General features: G+C 44.3%; 2 protein-coding genes across 3 annotated transcripts; one reads left to right on the top strand and one right to left on the bottom strand.

Annotated features, from left to right (window-relative positions):
* Positions 1 to 133: 133 nt before the first annotated feature.
* On the bottom strand, positions 134 to 4,284 carry LOC127761031 (zinc finger BED domain-containing protein RICESLEEPER 4). Of its 2 annotated transcripts, none has more exons than XM_052285244.1 (2): positions 4,150 to 4,284; positions 134 to 2,557 (listed from the first exon to the last, which is right to left on the bottom strand). In XM_052285244.1, the coding sequence occupies exon 2, from the start codon at positions 2,522 to 2,524 to the stop codon at positions 470 to 472; it is 2,055 nt and encodes a 684-aa protein (XP_052141204.1). In that variant the 5' UTR covers positions 2,525 to 2,557; positions 4,150 to 4,284; the 3' UTR covers positions 134 to 469. The 2 variants fall into 2 exon arrangements, with proteins under 2 accessions (XP_052141204.1, XP_052141199.1); XM_052285239.1 differs by lacking the exon at positions 4,150 to 4,284 and adding an exon at positions 3,117 to 3,895.
* Positions 4,285 to 13,980: 9,696 nt separating this feature from the next.
* LOC127760208 (uncharacterized) lies at positions 13,981 to 15,182 on the top strand. The gene is made up of 2 exons (XM_052284428.1): positions 13,981 to 14,411; positions 14,512 to 15,182. Exons 1-2 carry the CDS (start codon positions 14,238 to 14,240, stop codon positions 14,863 to 14,865), a joined length of 528 nt encoding a protein of 175 aa, XP_052140388.1. The 5' UTR covers positions 13,981 to 14,237; the 3' UTR covers positions 14,866 to 15,182.
* Positions 15,183 to 23,021: the final 7,839 nt, after the last annotated feature.

Raw genomic sequence — 23,021 nt, 5'->3', positions numbered from 1 at the left:
TTAAACTTAACAACTTAACAACTTGAGAGTTATTAATGATTTATATTCCTAATGTTTGACTTAAACATTGTCTGAATATAATTTTTTACAGTTTTAAACTTAACAACTTAAGAGTTATTCATGATTTATATTTTTAAGGTTTAACTTAAACATTGTTTTAATTGTCCTAAACGACTTCGTACGGAGCTATATAGGCAACACCACTCACTAATCAAGGAACCAAATGCGAAGTTATGTAACACTGACAGCAGAGCGGACACAAGTGATTGCAGCCGCGACGGACTAACATCATCCCGCGGCCTTCGACAAAAATGAAATTTCCACCGAGCAACTCTACCTAATCAAAATTGGCACAAAAAACCAGGAGCCCAGGAGCTCTCAGTTAGTATCAACACGTTTAATTCCATATGCTCAACGCGAATACTCAGTAGAACTCATGGAACTGGGAGTACTAATTACATTACGGATTTCATGGCGAATACTGGAGCCAGTCCTTGGCGCAGAGAAGAGCCTCCACGAGTTCAGGGCGCAGTGAGCTCCGGTAGTCGTCGAGGCTCCTGCTTCCATTCTCAGGTAAGAAAACCGAGCTGCCGACGCCGACCGTGGACATCGGGATGGCCAACACGTCCCGTGCCATCCTCGACAACGTCGGGTACTTGCGCGTGTTCTCCTGCCACCATTTCAGGACGTCGAAATCCGGGGTGCGCTGGGTGAGCGCCTCTTCCAGATAGAGCTCCAGCTCGTGCTTGAACGGTTGGCCCATGGTGGTCACCTCCGACAGGTACATGTCAAAGTCCACGAGCCCGGCGCCAGCCGCCGCCGTCGACGGTGAAGCCGTCGCCGGAGCGCCGCCGGTCTCGATAAAAGGCAGGCCGTCAGCTGGCACTTGATCGACATAGATCGGTGACAATGGGAGTAGCTCAGGCTGTGCAGCGTACTCCTTGTAGAGGTCAAGGATAGCATCGTCTACCACCTTGACATACTTGGCTGCATCTGTTGGGCCGTAGATTTTGGAGTAGGCGAACTCGACCATCTTCATCTTGAAGCGTGGATCCATGGCAACGGCAATGGCCAAGACGACGTTGCAGTCCTCCCAGTACTTGTCAAACTTCTCGTGGATGCCGATCACAATGCCACGGATAACGTCATCTCCATGAGCCATGCCATTTTGAAGCTCTAGCTGAAGGACCCATGCGTCATGGAAGAACATGTTTGCAGTTTGATGGTTTCCTTCTGCTGACATGATGTTAAGCGTGAACGCATATAGTAGCTTCAAGAAGCCACACGCGGCCTCAACTTTCTTCCAGTCCTCCGTCGAAGGCGCTGTACCGTAGTTGTCATAGTAAGACTCCAGTAGAGTGAACACCTGTCTGTAGTCCAGGGCAGCCAACAGCATCAGATAAGTGGTGTTCCACTCGGATGTAACATCCAAGCACAGGCTATTGTTACTAGTGATCTTCAGTTCCACGGCAATCTCTGCAAACTTGTTCTCATGGGCATCATCGGCTTTTATGAACTTTATACTCTCACGGATGAGGTAGATGACGTTGTGAACTGAAGCAAGGACACCATGTGCAACTGCATTTAGAATGTTGGCATAGCAACTCACAGCAAAGGTCTGGCCCTTCAGCATGAGAATGTTGTCACCTGAGAGATGGTTTCTCAGATTTGCGCTATAAATATCGTGCGATGAGCAATCGTGCTCCAAGGTGATGGTGAACAGCTTGTCCTGCATGTTCCAATCAGAGAGGCACTTGATGATGGCTCTACCAACTGCATTCTCTGACTGAGGCCAAGGTGCCATCATGACTTTGAGCACTCTTCTATGCAGCCTCCATTCTGAGTCAATGAATTGTGCAGCAAGTGAGATGTACCTAATACTTTGGTTTGTGGCCAATGACCTTACAGTGAGGCTGATCCTTCCAGGAATATTTGCAAGTGCTTGCTGCAGGTGATCCTTTTCCTTGAGATAAATAGCATACACCTCAGTTTCAATTGTACCAATGTCAACCATCTTGAAATTGGGCTGTACACTATCAACAAAAGATAGGAAGGCTGGCTGCTGAACGATGTGAAGTGGATAGTCATTCAGAATGATCATCTTCGCCAGTCGTAAGCAACTACGCTCTTGGTCAAATGAAGCATTTTCGTTGCTGCTATTATATGTAGTGTAGCGCCTGCTCTTTTGCCGATCTTTTAACACACGGCACCATTCTGCGATGTGCCTGGTGAGATGGCTAGTACCTGAATTCTTTGAGCCTGAACTGTATGCTAAGGACTGGTTGCAATGTATGCAGCTTGCTCGTTTGCACCCGTCAGAGACATCTACAAGAGTGAAGTGTTCCCAAATTGCTGACTTTCTCTTCTGGCCTCTTGTGCTGGCTGATGGTATCGCCTCGGCATGAACGGCAAGCTCGTTACCATTGAGTATCTCGTCGTTACCGTGGACCATAGTGGTATAGCCATGGCCGTGCATCATCTCATTGTCATTGCTGATCAAAGGCTTGGGTATCATCTCATCCATGTGGGGAGGCTTTTACTGCTACAACCTAAAATCCTGTCATTTAAGAAGTTCGCACAAACAAAACCATGTCAGTCAGATCATAGCAATAATCAGTTTGTAAAAAAAAAAAAAACGTTTGGGAATGATGCCACAATCTGTCAGAGTGTCAGCGTTTCACAAAAAGCATAACAGAAAGGGTGACAAAATTTAAGTGATGTGCCAGGTTATAAACAAGATCAAGACAAAATTTAAGTGATGTGCCAGGTTATAAACAAGATCATCATCATACAGTTCATTTTTAAAATGTGATTTAGACCACTAATTTGGACTTGTATGTTTAATTTGCAAAGTCATAAGTGGTTGTCAAAAAGATCATATACAAATCATAATGCCTCGCAATGAACAAGCATCTTCTTCTTCATTGGGATCACATGGAACAAGCATTTGGCTATAGTCAGCAAAAAGTTAAATTCACCGATAGATTGCAAATGGAAAATCTCAGGGATCTGTTGCAACTTGCAACAGATAAAGCACACAAAACTACAAGAGCAGAAAATTCAACCGACAAATAATGGCTGGCACATGTAAATCTTTTCCAATACTATGGACGTACCGTTACATATGCATCGGCGCCGGCAGAATCTAAGCGATACGCTACGAACTATCCCTGAACTGATCAAGTGTAAGCACAGGTTTTGAAGTTTTCTAGAATATATGCAAATTCCCTGACGCGTGGTAGACAATAAAATCAGAGCTTGTCACAACTTCAACTTGTTTATTGGATACGTGTAACCAATATCAATAAGGGATTGTTCGTTTAATCCCCAAGACAAAGGGATTGGAGGGGATTGAGGGGGTGTGAAATAAATCCTCTCAAAATCCCTCTCAATTATCTTTTGGAAGGAATTAACTGAACAATGCTCAAGGAAAGCAAATATATGAAGTTAGTCAAGATATTTCAAAAAAAAAAAGAAAAAGAAAAAGACACTCAATGAATCCTGTAATTTTGATATAGAAAAAAGGGAGAGCTATGGAACAAACCCATCTCATCTTGCAGAAAACAAAACACATATCTGACGATCACCAGTAGCAAATTAAACACAAGTCTAGTCTATCAGCCGTGGGATACAGCAAATTTAAACAACATAACTAAAAGATTCAGCAATTTCCGCCAAAGAAATATACGAAAGCATCCAACCAAGGCAACCGCAGCTAGCAGAAGACAATATTGCCGTGACAAGCGCGGATGGTTTACTCACCAAGAATCATAATAATATTCTACAGGTTCTACGGGAGAGAAGCATGAACATGATAAATAAACCTATGAAATCCACAAAAAACAGCACCACACGCAAGCAGCTAGCCGCACCCACGAATTTAGGAAAGAAACGAAGGCCCCCCCCCCCCCCCCCTCCCCTGGCTGCCCCTCCGCCTCCCCCCACATCACGCCTCAACACACACGATCTACCAACACAGAAACCCAAACCTCCCCCCAACAACAACACAAAACCAAACCCCTCGAATAGTAAAACCACTGGAATTCGTCGACCATGCGAAGGGCAGAAGAGAGCGCAGCGCACGCAGGAGGAAGGGACAGAGAGAGAGAGAGAGAGAGAGAGGTGGCGAGGCGAGGCGGATCACCTCACCTTGGGCGGAGGTCGGGGGGAGTCGAGGTGGTGTCGCGGGCTCGGCCCAACAAGGAAGAGACAGGCCCCGATCGAGACAAAACCCTAGCGAGCGAGCGAGCGAGCGAGATCGATCTGTGCAGTTGTTGGTGCCGAGGAGAGACGAGAGAGACACCTTCGATCGGATTGGTGTTTGGTTCGGCGGCTGCGGGCGGGCTTTAATGGGCTCTCGACACGGCCTGCTCCTCCGAGGACGTGTGCCGCTGCAGGTGGGCCACACACCCCGTGTCTATCTGGAGTTTGATGTGTTTCCATTGCGAGAACGAGGCGAAATACTACTGGTTTTTTTTGTTTCCGTGTTTTTCTTGGTAAGGCGTACGTATTACGAACGGTATGTAAGGAAAGTAATAACTGGAGTAATCCAGTACCCGCGTTTGATTAGTACTCCGGGACATAGTTATTGAGAACGGTACGATTCACTCAGTAGCGGAGCCAGAATTTTTTGAAACCTAGGGCTTAATTAGTTGAATATATACAATTTTACCTTTATCTTCTAATTTTTGAAGTTTTAAAATAGAATTTCAATGAATATTTAGTATCAGGAGTAGGGCTGCAGCCCTAGCTGCCCTACTCCTGTCTCCGCCCCTAGTTCACTGGTTCAACTGTTAAATAGTTGGCCTAATCCGGTTCAATAACTGTTAAATGCATTAATCATTCTATCAAAACACAATGAATATGGTAGCCTAGTGGTTGAGGAGTTTACTTCCTCTCATGTGGTCCTGGTTCAAATCCCATCTAACCATATTCATATTCTCGCTCATTTCTGGTTCAAAGCGGTTTTTTCTCCAAAACCAAGAGGTCTAACCAGTTCATATTTTCGCTCATTTTTTTTGTTCAAAGCAGTTTTTTTCCCCAAAATCGGACGGTCTAACCGGTTCATATTTTCGCTCATTTTCGGTTCAAAGCGGTTTTTCCCTAAAACCGGACGGTCTAACCGGTTCATAGCCGGATCAATTGCATGCCGGTCTTTTACCTGGACCGGTCCGGTCCGATCTTAATAGCTTTGCTCCGGGAAGGGTGAATTAGCCTATACGATTTCTGAACTTTTGCTTCATGATTAATTTAGTCTATGACGATTTATATTGTCTAAACAAGCCATCATATTTACCATATAGTTTAATAATGTCCTCGGACCCATAAAAAAATACCACGTTGCCATTCCATGACATCTACGCATGTATAGTCTAAATTAAAATATCCATTCTATCCTCACCTATACCATAGAAATAAAAAGAAAGAAACAAGAAAGGAAAAGGAACATAAAGGATTATCATATTGTGTGTTTTTACTATAGTACTTCCGTTTCATGTTATCTTTTTTTTCCCTTTTTAACATATGGTTACAATGGACATTTCGATTCTACTAGCAATGTATGCGAGAATGATATGGCATTACGATGTGGCATTTTAGGAGTCTTGGATTATATTAAGCTGCACTATAAACTTTGAAGACCTATATAAATAATATAAAACATGACACTGCAACAGAAGCTTAAGTTTAGTATTATACTATTAGCTATTCACCCATCTGGAAAAGATTAGAGATTAAACTTATATCTTTATCTCTATCTCCACTCGACTTTTATCCAAACACATTGCCTTAGGGAGCTATTTTGTTCATTAGACTTGTCAGTTAGTTTCAAAATCAATGGGAGAATGTTAGTTTATTTATCGGTCCACTACCAATACGAATTGGGAGGAGATAAAACCATTGGTTTCATTCCCTACCAAGAAAGAAATTTAGAGATTAAAATTTGTTTTGTGTTATCGGTACAAAATAGAATTCAAATCAAATTAGAGATAACCTCCATGCCCACCAACATCACTATAAAATGAAGAGGAGGGGCAGAGGGGACACTGGAAGTCTCCATTCTAATACCCTACAAACAATCACCTAATTGATTTGATAGATTTGGTACTGGAAGGGATCCGTGTGGCTATCTCCGGCTAGTGTTGCTAGCCTAAGCTACATCAATAGAGAACACCGGTGAACTCAAGCAAAGATAAGCCGGCGTCTCTGCTTCCCTTGCCGCAGAATCAAAAGGAGAAGAAAAGAAGACGACGGGGAATAACATGAAGAAGAAGAAATAAAAGAACTTTGCTTCAATGGCTTTACAACAAAGTCAGTATAGGTTAAATGAATAATTTTCATATTAAACAGGAATGATAATATTTAGACTAAGACTTAAGTGATTAAGTAAATTGAACTCCAAAACAGTGACGGTGCGGTGACCTGGATGCCAAGGTCACCACCGTTGGTCCAAGTTTATATTACGCAACCCTCCTGCTACACGAAGTAGTCCAAGAGGGTCCCGTAATGTCTACAATAATTGGAGACACAAGATGTAGGGGTGAGACTCTCTTCTCATTCATCATTCTATCATCCTCAAGCACAAGTGTAACAATGAGCAGCCCACCTCCCTCTTATATAGCCATACTTCATATATGGAAGGTTTCGGTGTGGGCCCAATTAGTGTATACATGGAATGTTTCCATATTGCTCATATGGAAAGTTTCCTAACACTCCTCCTTGGGCACTCACCGCGTGATGTCTATGCCTCATCAAAACTAAAGAAAAACCCAGTGGGAAAAATTGGAGAAAGAGTACATAGCATACGCTTGCAATGTCGCACGAATTGCCTCGTTAAAAACCTTGATAAGAAACTGTTGGGAAAACTTATCCAAGGGAAAAGGAGTACAATTCACCCAATTCTTCGTTCAATCTTTCTAGATTGATTTTGGATACTTGATTTTCTATATCAAGATTCTGGAATGTGTCAGTGAAATTCTCCCCCTGAATTTTGCATTTATCTAAGTCTCATTATTCCGATTTCTCGGGCACACCTATTCAAGAGAAGATGTAAATAATGAGTTAGTGGATGAATCTGCAAGACTTCCACATGACTTAGTTAGTTGCTCCTATGTAATTCATACACATAGAAGAGCTTGGGGTTCATGTGCTTAGTGAGTTTGCTTCTCACGTAACTCATTTGCATATGTGCGACATATGCTACTTTAATTTCATAAATGGTGGGGGTCGAGACAGTTTTCAAATTGCGATTGCTGTCGCGGGTAACCATCTCTCAAAACCATGCCAAGGTTCTGAATAGTTCAACGATGCTTAGTTCGGTTTAGTTCAATTAGCCAAATATTCATGTGCTGCTATGACACACTTGTGTTTGGGAGTTCCGTCCCATTTGGCGATAATTAACTATTCCAAAGCCATACACCATGAACATTTCTGAGTGCGGTTGGACTGATGTACTAGACTTCCATCTGTCGCATGCCTTTAGCTGCAAGCGTAGGCACGATTTAGATTCGGCCAAATATTTCAAATCAAACTCAAATTCAAAACGAACGAGTTTGTTCTCTTCAGTTCTTTTCTGGTTTATTCTATTCCTTTTATGTTGGTTCGGGACCTAGTACTTCTTCATGTACTATTATGCAAGTGTCCGATCCAAGCTCCTAAAATGCATTCATTGATTCTATCTTCAATGCTTATCAATATTCAGGTTGAGTTCTTCTTTTCAATTTCTAGTTCATTAATTCCATTCAACTCCTGGTTGACTGCCAATGAGTTTTGTTGTCTAAAAGAGACATTGCCCATGATAGGTCTCATTGCCAATTTCTATTGGTTGCATGAGACTTTATACGAGTATCCATGGATATACGAGGAGATGCATTTTTCATGCTTCTTCTTCTTCTTGCTTAATGCTTCTCGATATGGGCGTGTACCAGCGTTAGTGTGCACTCCAACAGCTAGGTTTCTTCCTTGATAGGAAGGTGCGATACGCCTGTTCTGAGGTTCCGTACCACTTGCCAGATCTCAACTGGCTCCCCTTCTATTCGGTGGGGTACTTTTTGTGACTTTGAGTATGATAGTCCCTCTTGCCCTATTTTCACCAGACGTCTCCGGTTACTTTAGGGGTGTGAGGAGCCGAAGTTTCTTGTCCAATTCTTTTTGTTCGAGGCCTCTGGACAAGACGAGAGGTACCTTTACTTTCTTCAGTATCACCCTCCTCCGGTGCATTTCATTCATGCAACTTAGTCAAACTCTTCGAAATCACAAAAGTATTTACAAAGTGATTTGACAGTTTTAATTCTTTATGCAAACTGCATTCACTAGTGCGGTGTAACATGCATTAGTCCCGGACTATCACATTTCCTGACATTTCCTATCTAGGGGTTCATTCTCTCCCCCTAAATGACTGGAAATAATTCTTATTTGTCAAGGAATTTAGGCTTCATAACTATCTCTGTAAAAGGTTTCCGACTTTTGGAGAGAACCTTTTGCAACGCATTATGATAGTGGGATATGCACATAAACCAAACAGATGCAATAGCACTAGTTGCAGGATAGATGTTCATGCCGATGGTCTGAATTCGCTTCTAGAGTCCGCTGCTTTCAGGACTACATGTCCTTTTCTACTGCGGGTATTACAACAATGATATAGCATATATTCCAATTCATAGCTTATGCTTAGTCTGCTTATGCCGGTATTTGGTACTTCGTGCTGCCAATTTACCAATCATCAAATTTATGCTAGCATTGTCCTCGCGGACTTCTAAAGATGATTTGGTGAGTTCTATTGGAGTTCGTGTGATCTTGCTGGATCAGTCTTGGCAAAGACACGGTGTCTAAGAGACACTGGATGTTTGCTGCATTGGAAGCGCATTTATCCATATAGTACCAAATGGGAGCCACAGATATTCTTCGCAATCCAGTTTAGGGATGCTAGAACTATATGCGGTTTATGCACTGATCTCCTGTCGGTGCACAGCACACAAATCTTCATGATTTAGGAAAATTATGCATATATGTGCTATGATCATACGAGTTGTAATTTATAATTCTAAGACCAAAATGGCTGAAAATCTGTTACTAAAAGGTGTAGCCCAAATCGTCACACTTTTAGAGAGTTCAGTGGGGTTGACGGACAATAGATACTTCTATAAAGTGCATCATTTGTTCCATAGGTAATATGACCGTGGCACTTTCTAGGCCGACAAATTCAGTTGCTGCTGCTTGCAACGATCATAATATTTCCAGTTCTATGGGTCTGGAAATACCTCTTTCTCTTAAAGTGTTATTTGTGGTTATGCGGACCACAATTCATTTTTTCTTTTATGTTTGGGCGCTACACAAAATTTAAAGCATTATAACTATGTGCTAGAAAGGAGCAACAAAATAGTAAATGCCTTAAATATGCTACTAGAAATAATTCTTTATTGAGAGAAAAATGTGTGCTCTACTTGGGCAAAGACCATTTATTCAATCCAATATTCTATTTCAAAATTGCAACAAGTAATGACGAATTATATTGATTCAACGAAGTATTCCAGTACATCGGATTCAACTAACTTCATAGCGAGCTTCTTGCTCAACAGCTATGTCAATAATTTACTATTCTGACAAATTTTAGGACCGATCCGATCTAGCATTGGAGATTCTACGTCCATAGCCATGCAAATAGGCTAGGAGTTCTCCCCCTCAATTCATGACGAGTGTGCTATTAGGATAATCCTTTTCTTTATGTTCATAGTTCTAGATTGTTCACCTTGACCATTGTTCTACTTCCCCTTTTCCTCTTCTTCAGTTGAGGTAAGTGTACCAGGCTAGCTGCTGATGTTGAATTCGTTATCAACTGTGCTAGTTGGTTTTAGAAGATAATGCTTTTCTACTAAACACTATCCTGAACATTACGCAATTCTATTATCGACTAGTTAGGCATACTTCTTTGTATGTCTACTAGTGATGTTTGCGTGCGACTTTCGTCGCGTTCGGGTAAAACATCAAGAGTTTCTACAGTATTCGGTGCAAATTCGGTACACCGTATTACCATATTCTCTGGGTCATTTACTCAGTGAACTATTGTCGAAAAATACCCCACTCTTGTTCATAGCACTTGCTCTACGAGAGATAGGGTCCATAATCTTCTAACGCGCTCATTCATACTCATTCATGATGGTAGCTTGGAGGCACTGACGAGAGATTGAAATGCTAGATCAAACTCATCGAGTCAATGCACATAGCGCGATTGAATTAATGGTACCGTAGAGCTTCTTGCTCTATCGTAATTTCGACATTGAATAAATAATATGTCAGAAATATTCTAGATTTAGCAAATTTCTAATTTGCGATGCCAGTCATCTTTCGTTACTCAAAAATATGCGCAAATTAAATGCCGGTAAAATGCAAAAGTGTTGCAATATAATGGTACACAAAATTTCCGCAAATAATTCCAATATATACTATGCAATTCTATACATTTTACCGCAACGATATTAATTAAAAGTAATAAAAGCATCACAAATAATCAATAATCGTAAATGCGATAATTAAATTTCATAATCATAAACATCGGCAATAAAGGTACCTGAAATGCAAAGTCGGGGTCGAAATTCAATGTCCCGTGGCTCTTTTATGCGATAATATGATTTTGGTGATATTTGCAAATTCCGAATGCCATTCAAACAAATATCCCAAATACAGAGGGTTATTTGTGTGTTTTCTGGGAAATTCACGGTTTAAAATGCAAAAATTCCAATGCAGAGGAACAAGCACTTAATTTCCAAAAACAGCAAGGGCATTTTTGCAAAATCACAGCCCCATCGTTTGACCTAAACAGCCAAAGAATAAGCCAAAATTTGAATTTTTGAACTTGATTTTGAAGTTGATTTTGGAATGCTTTTAACGTAATTTTTGTTAATGTTGGCTTTTAAGTCGCTACGAACAAATCTACAAAAGTTTTACTTATAAATTAATTTTAATTTTCCAATAAGCCAAATAAGCCATTTTGGGTAAAATGGCAACCGATGGGAGCCTTTCCTTTTCTCCTCCTCTTTCCTTCCTTTCCCCCTTCCTCCGCCGATGGCACCGCCTGCCATATGCGGTTGCCGGGCGGCGCCGGCACGGCGGACCGGCGGCCGGCGGCGAGGCGGCCAAGCGGCGTGGCCGTGAGGCGGCAGGCGCGACCGGGGAGGGCGCGGGCGGCGCCGGCACGGCGGCGAGGCGGCCAAGCGGCCGCGGCCGTGAGGCGGCAGGCGCGCCGGCCACGGCAGCGTGCGGCCGGGCAGTGCAGGTAGAGCGGCGGCTACGGAGGCGTGCGGCCGGGCGGCGCAGGTGCGACGTTGAGGGCGCACGGCCGGGCGGCTGACTCGACGGCGTGTGGAGCGGAGTACTAGCCGGCCACTCAGTGGCCTCGGCGGCGTGTGGCCGTGCGGCGGCAGACATCGGCGGCGTGGCAGCCAACCGAGATGAAGGGCGCGCGCGGCGTGCTGCCCTTCATGGGCGCGGCGGACGGCCAGGCGGCTCACGGCGTGACGCCGTGCGGGGCGGCGCGGGAGCGGTCTGGGCGGCGCGGCGAAGGTAGATGGCAGCCGCCATCGGCGCTTTCACCTCCCCGTTTCCTTTTTTTTCTTTTCTTCATTTTCTTCTTTGGTACATGCACGGCTGCCGGCGCCCGGTGCTACGAGCAAAGCGCGGCGTGGCCGGCCGGTGGACGCAGGTGCAGCTGCGGTGGCCAGCGTTGCCTCCCCCAGTTTCCCTGTTTTTTTTTTCTAAAGAATGGCATGAGTGTAGTCCGGCGAGGCCGTGCGGCGGCGTTGCACGGCGCGCGCCCATACGGCGGTGATGCTTGGCCGAGCGGCGGCACCCAACGCGGGCCGGCAACGACGAGGCCGTGCGGCGGCGAGGTGCAGTCACACGAGGGCGGGGTGGAGCGCGGCGGAAGAAGCCGACGGCCGGCGGGTGTACGGCCGTGCAGCGGTTGCGCTGTGGAGATTATGGGTACCCCATACCCACACGGCGTATATAACAGATCATGACTTGGGTATTACGTTTCCTTTATATTACGGAACGGCCTAAAGTCCTAGTTTGATAATATTGTAAAGTAGATTTAGGAAACCGATACCGTATTGGTTAAGGTTTCTATCTTGTAATCCTACCCCCCATCCTATATAAGGTGGGCAGGAGGCCCTCTAGGGGCATGAGACAACCTGATCGTCAGATCTATACTATATCCGGCGGATTCAAATCCCCAAACAGGAGTAGGGTATTACCTCTCATTGAGAGGGCCTGAACCTGTCTAAATCCTTTGTCTCTGCATCCATCTACTTTTAGGTCTCGTGCGCTACCCTCTTTTATTATTGCCGAATTCATGTTTCGACAGGTTGCGCTTCCCCTTTTCTTTTTCTTTCTTCTTCTTCGTCCTTGCTTGATGACGCTGGTTACCGTGGGCACGGCCGACGCCGCTTGGTGCGGCTGTCGTTCGGCGGCGTCGTGTGTGCTCGCAGCCTGCCATAGCGCGGGATGGTGTTGTGGCGCGAGTGCGGCCATGTGCAGTGTTTGTTCCGTCTTCTCTTCATGCATTCAACAGCGAGTCCTCCTCTGCCATAGCGAAAAACCCCAATCGGCTATCGCCGGTGACTCCAAGTCGGCAGTGGTGGTAGTCGTCGGGAGTTGCAAAAACGGAACAAGGATGAAGAGAAAGGATCCATTTTCGCGATTAGATCAACGAGATGCAAAACGGACATGCGAGTTCTCACCCTTCTTCCTTGGTCTCCGGTAGAACGTCGTGCTGATAACGTATTACGCAACCCTCCTGCTACACGAAGTAGTCCAAGAGGGTCTCGTAATGTCTACAAGAATTGGAGACACAAGATGTAGGGGTGAGACTCTCTTCTCATTTATCATTCTATCATCCTCAAGCACAAGTGTAACAATGAGCAGCCCACCTCCCTCTTATATAGCCATACTTCATATATGGAAGGTTTCGGTGTGGGCCCAATTAGCGTATACATGGAATGTTTCCATATTGCTCATATGGAAAGTTTCCTAACAGTTTAGTCGTTTAGAACTCACATGCTGCTAGGCCTAATGGTATAATCTGTCATGTCGCATTCTTCTTGAACTCGGTCTATTCTAAATAAACTTCCTTTAATTGATTAATTTCCTCTAGATAAACTTTCTTTAATTGATTAATTCTCTTAACCGAATATAGTAAGAATCTAACTATTGGCAACTTGATAATTCCCATCGGCCAATTCCAAGACTAAAGCCGATACTGACTCTAGGCCGATGATGATTTTGGGGCTTACCAAATTTTGACATTAACACCACCGTGTCGCTCCCTTGCCACACGCCGTTGTTGGTAGTCGCACTGCCCCAACGCCATCCACCGCTGCCTCTCAAGACTCGGCCGCCTCGGTCAATGCCTTGATCGTTGTCTCTGTCGCCGCCCCTACCGCCATCCAGGCACGAGTGTGCCCGACCGCGCCGTCACCGTGGCCGTTGTCGTCCCCGCCACCGCCTGTCACCCACCGAGTGGATCTGGAGGGATCCGTCCTCAGCAACTCAGCCGACTACAGCCTGACCACGGTCTCTCTGTCACTGTCTACCGTCCAGCCGCCGCCTCTACAACTTCTGTTGCCTGACGTTAGCTGACACAACACCCCTGACATCCCCTCGCTGAATCCAGCCATGGTGGCTCATATCTGGACCGCCTCTACCTTGAGCTTATGGGTGCCCCAACAATAACACCGTTTAAGAAGAGAAGAATCCCCGCCATCACCATCTTTGCAACCAGCCGGCTTTTTGGCGGGCCGCTCAGGCCGCGGCGAGGTGGTGGGGGGGGGGGGGGGGGGGCTAAGGCTGAAGCGATGCGAGCACGTTCATTACACTTTTCAATTTCAAGACTGCACTGCAACTTGTGCGCAATGGACACCAGCAACTGTCGTCCAGGCCTTGAGCGGTCTCAAGTTGGGCATGCACATTTTTCAGATCTTCTTTTTTTTTCCTGATTTTCTTATAATCCTTTTCCTCGATTTTAGTTTTTTTTTCTTCCAATTTGTTTATCAGTTTACGGTGCTCTGCCACGAACAACTGCCCACAAGTCCACAACAGAAAGGCTGACACCATCGCGCCGTCCGTACTCCAACCACAGCACAAAGAGCAGAGCTTTGTCCCCTCTCGCGAGGACAAAATCACGGCACACCCAGCGGGATTAGACTTGGCGTTCGGTGCTCTGTTCCTAGGCTGGGCGCGTCCCCATGGCCGAGGAGGACAACCTGGCGCTCTCTGTCGTCTGCGAGCGCTCGCCGGGGACGGCCGTGGAGGCGGCGTCCGGCCGGCCGCCGAAGGCCGGGAGCGAGCGCGCGCGCCGGCAGACCGTGTCCAGGCTCTACGCCGAGCTGGGCGCGCTGCTCCCCAACCTCCCCCCGCGGGTGAGTTCGCCCTGCTCGTTGGCTAAGGTTCTTCCGATCGGGCTGATCACGCCGCGTGACCTCCTCGCCGGGGGGAAATTAACCGATGTGTGGTGTGCAGGCGTCGACGACGCGGATCGTGGAGGAGGCCATCGCGTGCGTGGGGGAGCTGCGGGCGAAGACGGCGGAGCTCGAGGCGTACAGCGCGGTGGCGGCCGGGCGGGCCGCGCGCGACGGAGCAGCCGAGGTGGTCGCGTCCGGGAAGACGTCGTGCTTCGCCGTCTGGCTGCGGGCGGCCCGCGCCCGGCCGGGGGCGCTGACGCGCGTGCTCGAGGTGTTCCAGCGCCACGGCGTGGCCGTCCTCGCGGCCACCGTGGCGCGCGACGGCGAGGAGACGGCGGTCACGGTCACCACGGCGGCGGTGGCGCCACGGGTCCTGGAGACGATCAAGGCGGAGATCATCTGCGCCGCATGATCTGTTTCATTTGCACAGTTGCACATGGATATATATATATATCTTCGTTTAGGCCCCTCTTTAACTTTTTGGTAGACAATTTTGGGTACATGAAAACAAATACAAGATGAACAGAAAAGGAGCTTTGGTTAACTTAGTTGCACTTTCTTGTTCAAAGAACATTTTACGGATTTGCCTGTTGTTTGTTATTTTCTTTTCACTTTTTATATGGGGAAAACATCTTAGAAATTGTGTTACGCGATGACTATATATGTTGCATATGCCAAATTAGCTGGCTGGAGAAAATATACACTTGTTTCAACTAAATAAATATTGGTCAACTGCAAAGCTATGAGTTCATATACAAATGATCTAAATCATAACTCAAAATTTCCTCGGAAAAAAAGTGAAAGCATATATACTCGAAGTAGTTTCGGGAGATAGAGAGCACGAGCTATGTAGGCTAAAGCTATCTCAAGGATACTCTATTCTTCAGCACATGGAGATTTAGACGCGTTTTCTTCAGCATAGGGAGCTTCTCGCCTTGATAAAAGGATATGCTTTCCCTCCCAATCAACAGCTTCATTGGATTCAGCTGCTCGTCCTGCACGCCAAGAACAGCTAATACACAATGTCACTCCCACGAGCCAGCAGATGGGATAGCAGGAAATTGGCAATCTTTGCACATCAGGGTACTATTGTTAGGGGGTCTTCTTCTAATTTACCCTCCACCCCCCCCCCCCCCCCCCCCTCCACAAGGTCATTCCCAGCAAGCCAGTTCAGGGAGTGCTACTTCTTTGTCTTGGAGGTGCTCTGTGAGTAGTCTGGAGAATGCAGGGTACTCGCCTGCTTCAAGGATGGCTAGATCGCCTGGCCATCATGGGCGAGCAGTGGCTAGGTGGCGCCCAGCAAGACAGCAGGCTGCAGGTATGGAGCATTCAGGCTCTATTGGTGCGCTTTGCCCTTCCTCTCCAATGTCTGTTGTGGGGGGAAATGTTCATGGGGCTGTGTCTACTGCTCTGGGTTCTATGTCTGGGGGGAGAAACTCTTTCCAAATGGTTGTTGGCATTGCCATTCCAAGAGATGGTCGACAGAGGTCTGGAACTGATGCTGATAGGGCTTTGGCGCTGTGCCCAAAGGCGCTACCCAAGCCATGATGCTGAGCTGGAACCGCCGTGGGATGGGAGGACACCTCGGAAGTAAAAAGATGCAGCACCTCCAAAATCTGATTCATTCCACACAGGCACGGGTGATATTTGTATTAGAAACAAAGATCTCTGTCATTTCTTCTGATGATCTCACTAATGCTTTTGCTGTTGATCATAGTTTTGTTGTCCCAGCTGATCGCAATTCTGGTGGCCTTTGGTTAATGTGGACGAATGAGATGGATCTTACCATAGCTATGTCTAGTCCTAATTATATGCTTGCTTTTGGTGTACATAACCCAACTAATATGATGTTTAATCTCCTTTGTATCTATGGAGATCCTACTCACCAAGCTAGTACTACTATCTGGAGAGAGGCTACAAATTTTATTGTTCAAAGTAGCCATAGACCGACCTTGTTGTATAGGTGATCTTAATGATATTATGTATGATAATGAGAAGCTTAGTACTACTCCTGCTAATACTTTTAGAATATCTCAATTTCGCCATCATATTAAGAATCTTGGTCTTATTGATCTTGGTTATAATGGTCCTGCTTACACTTGGTCTAACAAAAAATGCTATGTGAATCTCGTGAACTAACTAAAATGACAAAAAATGGTCCTGCTTACATTTCCTATGTGGGTTTAGGAAATGCTTAGGCATGCTTAGATGAACTAGTTCACTATGTGAATCTCGCATATATCTTATATCTTGGATTAATGATGATAACTTTGGACATGGATCACCATGATATTAATTCAACTAAAATATACCTAAAGGTGAGTTGTGGGTGCATGGTTTTGATAGACGCACCCATGGCAATTAAAGACCGGTTTGCGGGAAATCCCTGGAAGACTTACCATGCGTACCACAAGCCAGCATGGCTAACGACTGGGCTTGCAATATAGCTCGACCCTTTCCTAGGCACCGAGGCGAGGGTGGACATGATGGAGTTGGTTGAGCCCTAGCTTAAGGGTTGATCAGCTACCGGATTCACCTCGGTGCACAGGGGATTGTCCACCTTGGCTTAAGGGTGGGGGCGGAACCTCTGTGTGGTGTGAATGGTTAGGGGACAGTCATGAGAAGGACCCCGTCATAGTTCCTTACCGGTAAGTTGTGGTGGCACGCCGGTGCACGGAAACGCATCGTGGGGCTGTGTCATGCGGGTACAGTTAAACACCTCTGACCAGAGTAAAACTATTCAAATAAGTGTGCTGATATGACCATGACTACTATGGCTACAACCGCTGCTCACATCATATATCAACAAGAAGACATCGAGATCAAGTCCTCCATGTGCTGGAAACCAATTTGGCCACCTGCTACATTGCTGACTTCAAATGGCCGCCAAATATACATACGAGCTCTGCTTTTGGCCCGTGATTAGTTGATGGAAAGCTCTTGGAGACCCCTTTCCAACAGATCTAGCCTCATCTCCATATTCCATCTCAATGGTCCACAATCACAGAAACAAGGTGCTGTATCACCTATGATGGGCCTATGGCCTTGAAATTTCATCTGGGACCCCGGCCTATGTGGGGCCCATGTGGGGTGCGCCCCAACCTGGTGGAGCACGTCCTAGGGGATCCTCTTGGTCGTCCCCCCACCTCCTTAAATAGCTGTACTCCTTCAGGGTTTCTTGGGTTCTCTTTAGATTAAAGTTTAGCCATTACTACTTGTTTACAGCGCGATTGTCGGCTAGACCGCTGTTGGTATTTCTTAACGACATTAGTAGAAATATAATTCCCGGCAATGGTGCAGAAATACTTCTGGTATATTATAATTACAGAGTTCATCCGCAAGCACACGGATATACCATTGTAGCATTTCACCCAGTATTCCAAGGGTATCGTTTTTGTTTAATCCCGTGGAAAGATTATAATAGAGAGAACCGTACTAATAATTTATATATTACTTGTAATAACCAAAGTCTAAGCAGGGGTTAACATAATTTCAAGGGCAGAGTGACACTAAGCAGAAGCATTTATACTCTCATTCATGATTATCTAAGCTAAGTGGAAAGAATATAGAAAGATCCTACTCCTATACTTCTAGTATACATATTATACATACATCCTAGTTATATAATTACTTAGCTAATACCCTCTTTCCGATGCTCTCCTGATGCTTCGAGAAGCCATCCCTGATTGCCGACTTCCTTACGACAATCCGTCATGACCATCCAACCGGGGATAAATACGGAGGAGTACCCTCCCCAGGAAATTAACTTAGGACTATATACACGTGCGGAGGAATACCCGTACTGAGCTGTCACCATCAGCGGCCCACCTCAATTCCACAGCATATAACCCCAAATAATGATATCCAACAATCTAAACACCACGCTTAAATTACCAAATACTACTCTAATATCATCGTCATGACATAGAGTCATCGTAAATACGATCATTATACCCACACCATTGCATCTCCCAGATAAGCTAGCATCATAATGAATATGACTCGAAAATATAATAAAGTTGGTATTCATATACTCGGAAAGTAGTGCAATACCAAAGTAGTATAAAGAAGAATATTCTAAATAAAGTACAAGTCTTACAACAGAAGGAAAATCTACTAGAGCCATACCCGAATTCTTCCGAAGACTCCGAGGACTGAAGATTCCATTCTATTTCTATTCCACTATATTCTAGAGACTATACTAAACTTGAGAGATGAATGAAGCTTCTTGCTTGAGGTGTGTCTTGAAATGGAGAGAGTGACGGGTTTATATAAACTGGTAATGACAGTTATGACGGTTGGAAAGGTCGATAATACCCTCCAACCGTCATTGGGGATCAATCCTAGCCGTCCATCAAAACCCTGCATCGAACAAAGCCGCGGTGGGTTCGGCCGAACTATGGGCTGGGCCGGCTTGGCCCAATTTTCGTAGGTGGCCTCCTCTTTTGTTCCCATATGCAGACTTGTGAATTTTGGCCCAGTTGATCGTGTTATTTCTCCTTTCTTGTCCCATTCATTGATAAGTCTATTTCTCGACATCGTCCGATTGATTGATCACCTGTTTTGATGTCGATTCTCCTCCATTTTATGTTCATTCTCCGCAAGAGGTCAGTTAGTAATCCTAGTGCTAGTGGAATATTTATTAATTAAACACAAATACGCATTGCAAGCATAACTAGTTCTCCTTTATGTAGGTAGTATTGAAGGGCGAAACTGATTGATAACGACCATCAACAAAACCCCCCAAGCTTGAACCTTTGCTCGTCTCGAGTAAAGGACGAAAGGAAACAAAGACTTGGTTGTTGATCAGGAGTTGCTACTATGTTGTATATCTCAAATGTACAGGTGCAAGGTATGTGTACTCTCTCTTGAATTAAATAATTTTTGGCACGCTGGCTTACCCTTACCCATGATTCTGACGAGACACTGCCTTTCCTTGTCTTGAGCGGTTGAGAGACATAACAGCAATTAGAGCGCTAATCACCCAATCTTTATTTAACTTTTATTCTGGAAGTTTTCAAATGATTTTGCAAAAGAAATCCAAGTTCCTCAAATGATTCACTCGATCTCTCCAAGTGTATCAATATGAATTCCTCACCAATTTGTCTTTTTTATTCCTACTCTAAGGTTGATATGTGGAGTTTGGTAAGGATCAAACATGGCATACTTGGATTCATATTTATTACTAAGTCAAAAACTTAGACTAAAATAGATGGCTAAACATACTCAAGATCAAAATCATGCAAAGTGTGTGTGATATATGGTGGAAATGAAATGTGCAAAATAAAGAAAATGCTTCTCCTTTGTGCGCACTTTCTTCTCCAAAATCCTTCTTTTATAAATAAGGAGAGGGCATGGCTACACTATTTTATCTATTTTTTTTCCATCATCATGCTCATAATTGAGAGAGCATAACCTTATTATTTCATAACCATGCCTTCCATCCCTCTTTTCTTTTCTTTTTTTTTCAGAAGGATTTTCTTTTTAGGAGAAGAAAGCACATAAAAGCATGGAGAATTTATTTTGATGGTGGTATGGGAATGGAATGGATATATGCTAGCTTCCATTGTAGAAGTTTAGCGTATGCCTATATGTGGGTGTATGATCTTGATCATAGAGCATGAAAAGTATCTACACAAATCACAAGAATTTTACAAATTTCAATGGAATTGCAAGTAACCAAAATGTATATGGCTTAATCGATATGAATATTTTTGGCTGTGGTGGGAATTTACATCAATTGAGGAACTTCATGAGTTTATCATTTTGAAAAATAAAACATCCAGAATTTAAGTCAAACTCAGACTAGGATTATAGCAACCCTTATTTACTATCTCATATCTTGCAACAACTTAGACACAGATTAGCAAAGTGCAGCTCAGTTACCTCAGGTTCCCAGACAATTGTTGGCTACTCTTATTCAATTTTTGAGAGAGTACTTAACCATGAACCCATATATGAGAGATATAAAACAGAGCAACTATTCATCATTTCAATAAAGAGAACTAGGTTGTCTTACCTAGCATAATAAAATCTAACCTATCCTTTAGGTATTTTCTATTTTGCAAATTTTTATTTTTTTTAGTTTATAAGATGCAAGTGGAAAAACAAACATGCAATTGGAAAGGGAAATATGCAATGTGATACAATTACATTGGTGGGGGGAATACGCTTGAAGGTTATCGTGTTGTTGCTGCATCAGGTTAATGATGTTGGTGAACTGAGCATCAACATTTTATTGCCATTCTTGCGTCTGTGCTAAGTGTTCCTTGAGGTTGTATTGGATCTCTCCCATTAGCATTTCAAGAGTATCCATTCTCTTGGTGATTTCACCCAAGTCCCAACGAGAGGAACTTGAGCGCCATTCACCGGGAGATGGAGGCATACTGCTTGATCTGGGGGACTGAGTGTTCAAAGCCTTCCCATTGTATGTCATAAGGCGCTCGCCATCGGCTCTCACCAGCACTTTCCCAGCCCGAGCCTCCAATGCTATGGCGTGGAGCTTGGGTCCATCCGGGCGCATCCCCAGTTGGCTCCCAACCGGCCTCATACATCAGTACGGGTGTTGAGGATTTTGAACCTTCGCGTTCATTTCTTGCCGTATTGCGTGTTTCCTTGTATGTTCCACCTGCTCGAGATTCTTCTATGGTCTGCAGGGGAATGGTTAGCTCATGATAGTTGTATAAATGATATCCCGCGTTAGGCAATGGGATTTCATTTGTACAACCGGGGAAAAAGATTCTATTCTATTCTATTTCTATTCCACTATACTCTATAGACTATACTAAACTTGAGAGATGAATGAAGCTTCTTGCTTGAGGTGTGTCTTGAAATGGAGAGAGTGAGGGGTTTATATAGGCTGGTAATGATGGTTATGACGGTTGGAAAGGTCGGTAATACCCTCCAACCATCATTGGGGATCAATCCAGCCGTCCATCAAAACCCTGCATCGAACAGAGCCGCGGTGGGTTCGGCCGAACCATGGCCTGGCCCAATTTTGGCAGGTGACCTCCTCTTTTGTTCCAATATGCAGACTTGTGAATTTTGGCCCAACTGGTCGTGTTATTTCTGCGTTCTTGGCCCATTCATTGATAAGTCTGATTCTCGACATCGTCCAATTGATTGATCGCCTATTTTGATGTCGATTCTCCTCCATTTTATGTTCATTCTCTGCAATGAGGTTAGTAATCCTAGTGCTAGTGGAATATTTATTAATTAAACACAAATACGCATTGCAAGCATAACTAGTTCTCCTTTATTTAGGTAGTATTGACGGGCAAAACTGATTGATAACGACCGTCAACAACCGCCCGTCTATTTGTCTTCGGAACCCCAACTTATCATTTGTATTCAAATCCTATTTGCAATTCATATTGCTTTTATCTTTTTCTTGCTTGTTTCTTCGATTTTCTTGCAGGAATAAGGTTGATCTGCACCGGCATATTCTTGTACGGTTGTAGTCGGATCGTCAATGTTTCTCCCAAATCGTCGTTATCATCAACTCACCGAAAGATCGGGCCAATCATAGCCGTGAGTCTCGAGTGGAACTCAGGGTTTATGACGTGCTCGCGGTTATGGGCGATCAACTAGCTTCACCGTGATTAATCCCATCATTTATAATAATTTGACTTAATGAAACCAGCATAGTTCAGGTGTTTGGTTGGGCTTGTCGCAATGTGGTTTAGCGTTGGACAATGATTTTTAATATTTCTTAATTTACTTCAACAATTTTACTACTTTCAACTACTTGCTCTATAATTGTTTTATGCAAAAGAACCCCTAGCCTCCTTGGAAATCCTGTCATCATACCTCCTCTTGAAATGACTTGTTGAGTACCGTGGGTAGTACTCAGTCATGCTCTATTTTCCCCCCACCTCAGAGATGGATTACTACTCAGATGGAGGTAACTCGGAGGAGTAGGCTTGGTCGATGTCGTTAGGGATGCTTATGGAGTGGAGTTGCCACACTACTAGCATAAGTTATCTTAAGTTTAGCTAGCATTACCTTTCCGTTGTGTTTGTAAGACTTTTATTATGTTTTGTAAGGCGTGGATATATATGTCAACTTTGTCGTTTGTGTATGCTAGCTGGCCATGGACAGGGATTTAATACACATTCTGTTTGGGAATTCTGGTTAGTGAACTTCTGGGTATGACAGCATGAGAATATCTACAGTAAAAGTTACTACCTCCGTTCTTAAATAGATGTCGTCATTGAGTCCATGTAGTCAAACCTCAAAACCACAAATGATTAATAATTGCAAACACATTATTATTTGACATAAGCAAATGATATTGGTAGATTTGTCATAAAAATAAATTTCATATAATTATATTTTTAATAGCTTTTATAAACATATAGCTATAATAAGTAGTTATGAAACACGCTTATTGGAGAATGTATCAATATACAAAATGACAAGTTAGAAAGAGCAGAAGGTAGTATATCAAAACTTCTACACAACTAAAAAAGGTGTGCACCTACACCATAACCATTGCATAAACATGAAGAACAACATACTACTTATAGAAACTATGCATCAGTTATGGCATGCCACGACGCATCAAGG

This window comes from Oryza glaberrima, chromosome 1, assembly GCF_000147395.1.
Source record: "Oryza glaberrima chromosome 1, OglaRS2, whole genome shotgun sequence".
Classification (NCBI taxonomy): Eukaryota; Viridiplantae; Streptophyta; class Magnoliopsida; order Poales; family Poaceae; genus Oryza; species Oryza glaberrima.
Note: the sequence above shows the minus strand (reverse complement) of the source record. Positions and strands in the feature narration are given on the sequence as shown.

Excerpts from the sequence above, each read along its gene's own strand:
- LOC127761031 (XM_052285244.1), bottom strand. The coding sequence starts at position 2,524 with ATGGATGAGATGATACCCAAGCCTTTGATCAGCAATGACAATGAGATG.
- LOC127760208 (XM_052284428.1), top strand. The coding sequence starts at position 14,238 with ATGGCCGAGGAGGACAACCTGGCGCTCTCTGTCGTCTGCGAGCGCTCG. Across the intron at positions 14,412-14,511 it reads TCCCCAACCTCCCCCCGCGG|GCGTCGACGACGCGGATCGT; the intron begins GTGAGTTCGCCC and ends TGTGGTGTGCAG.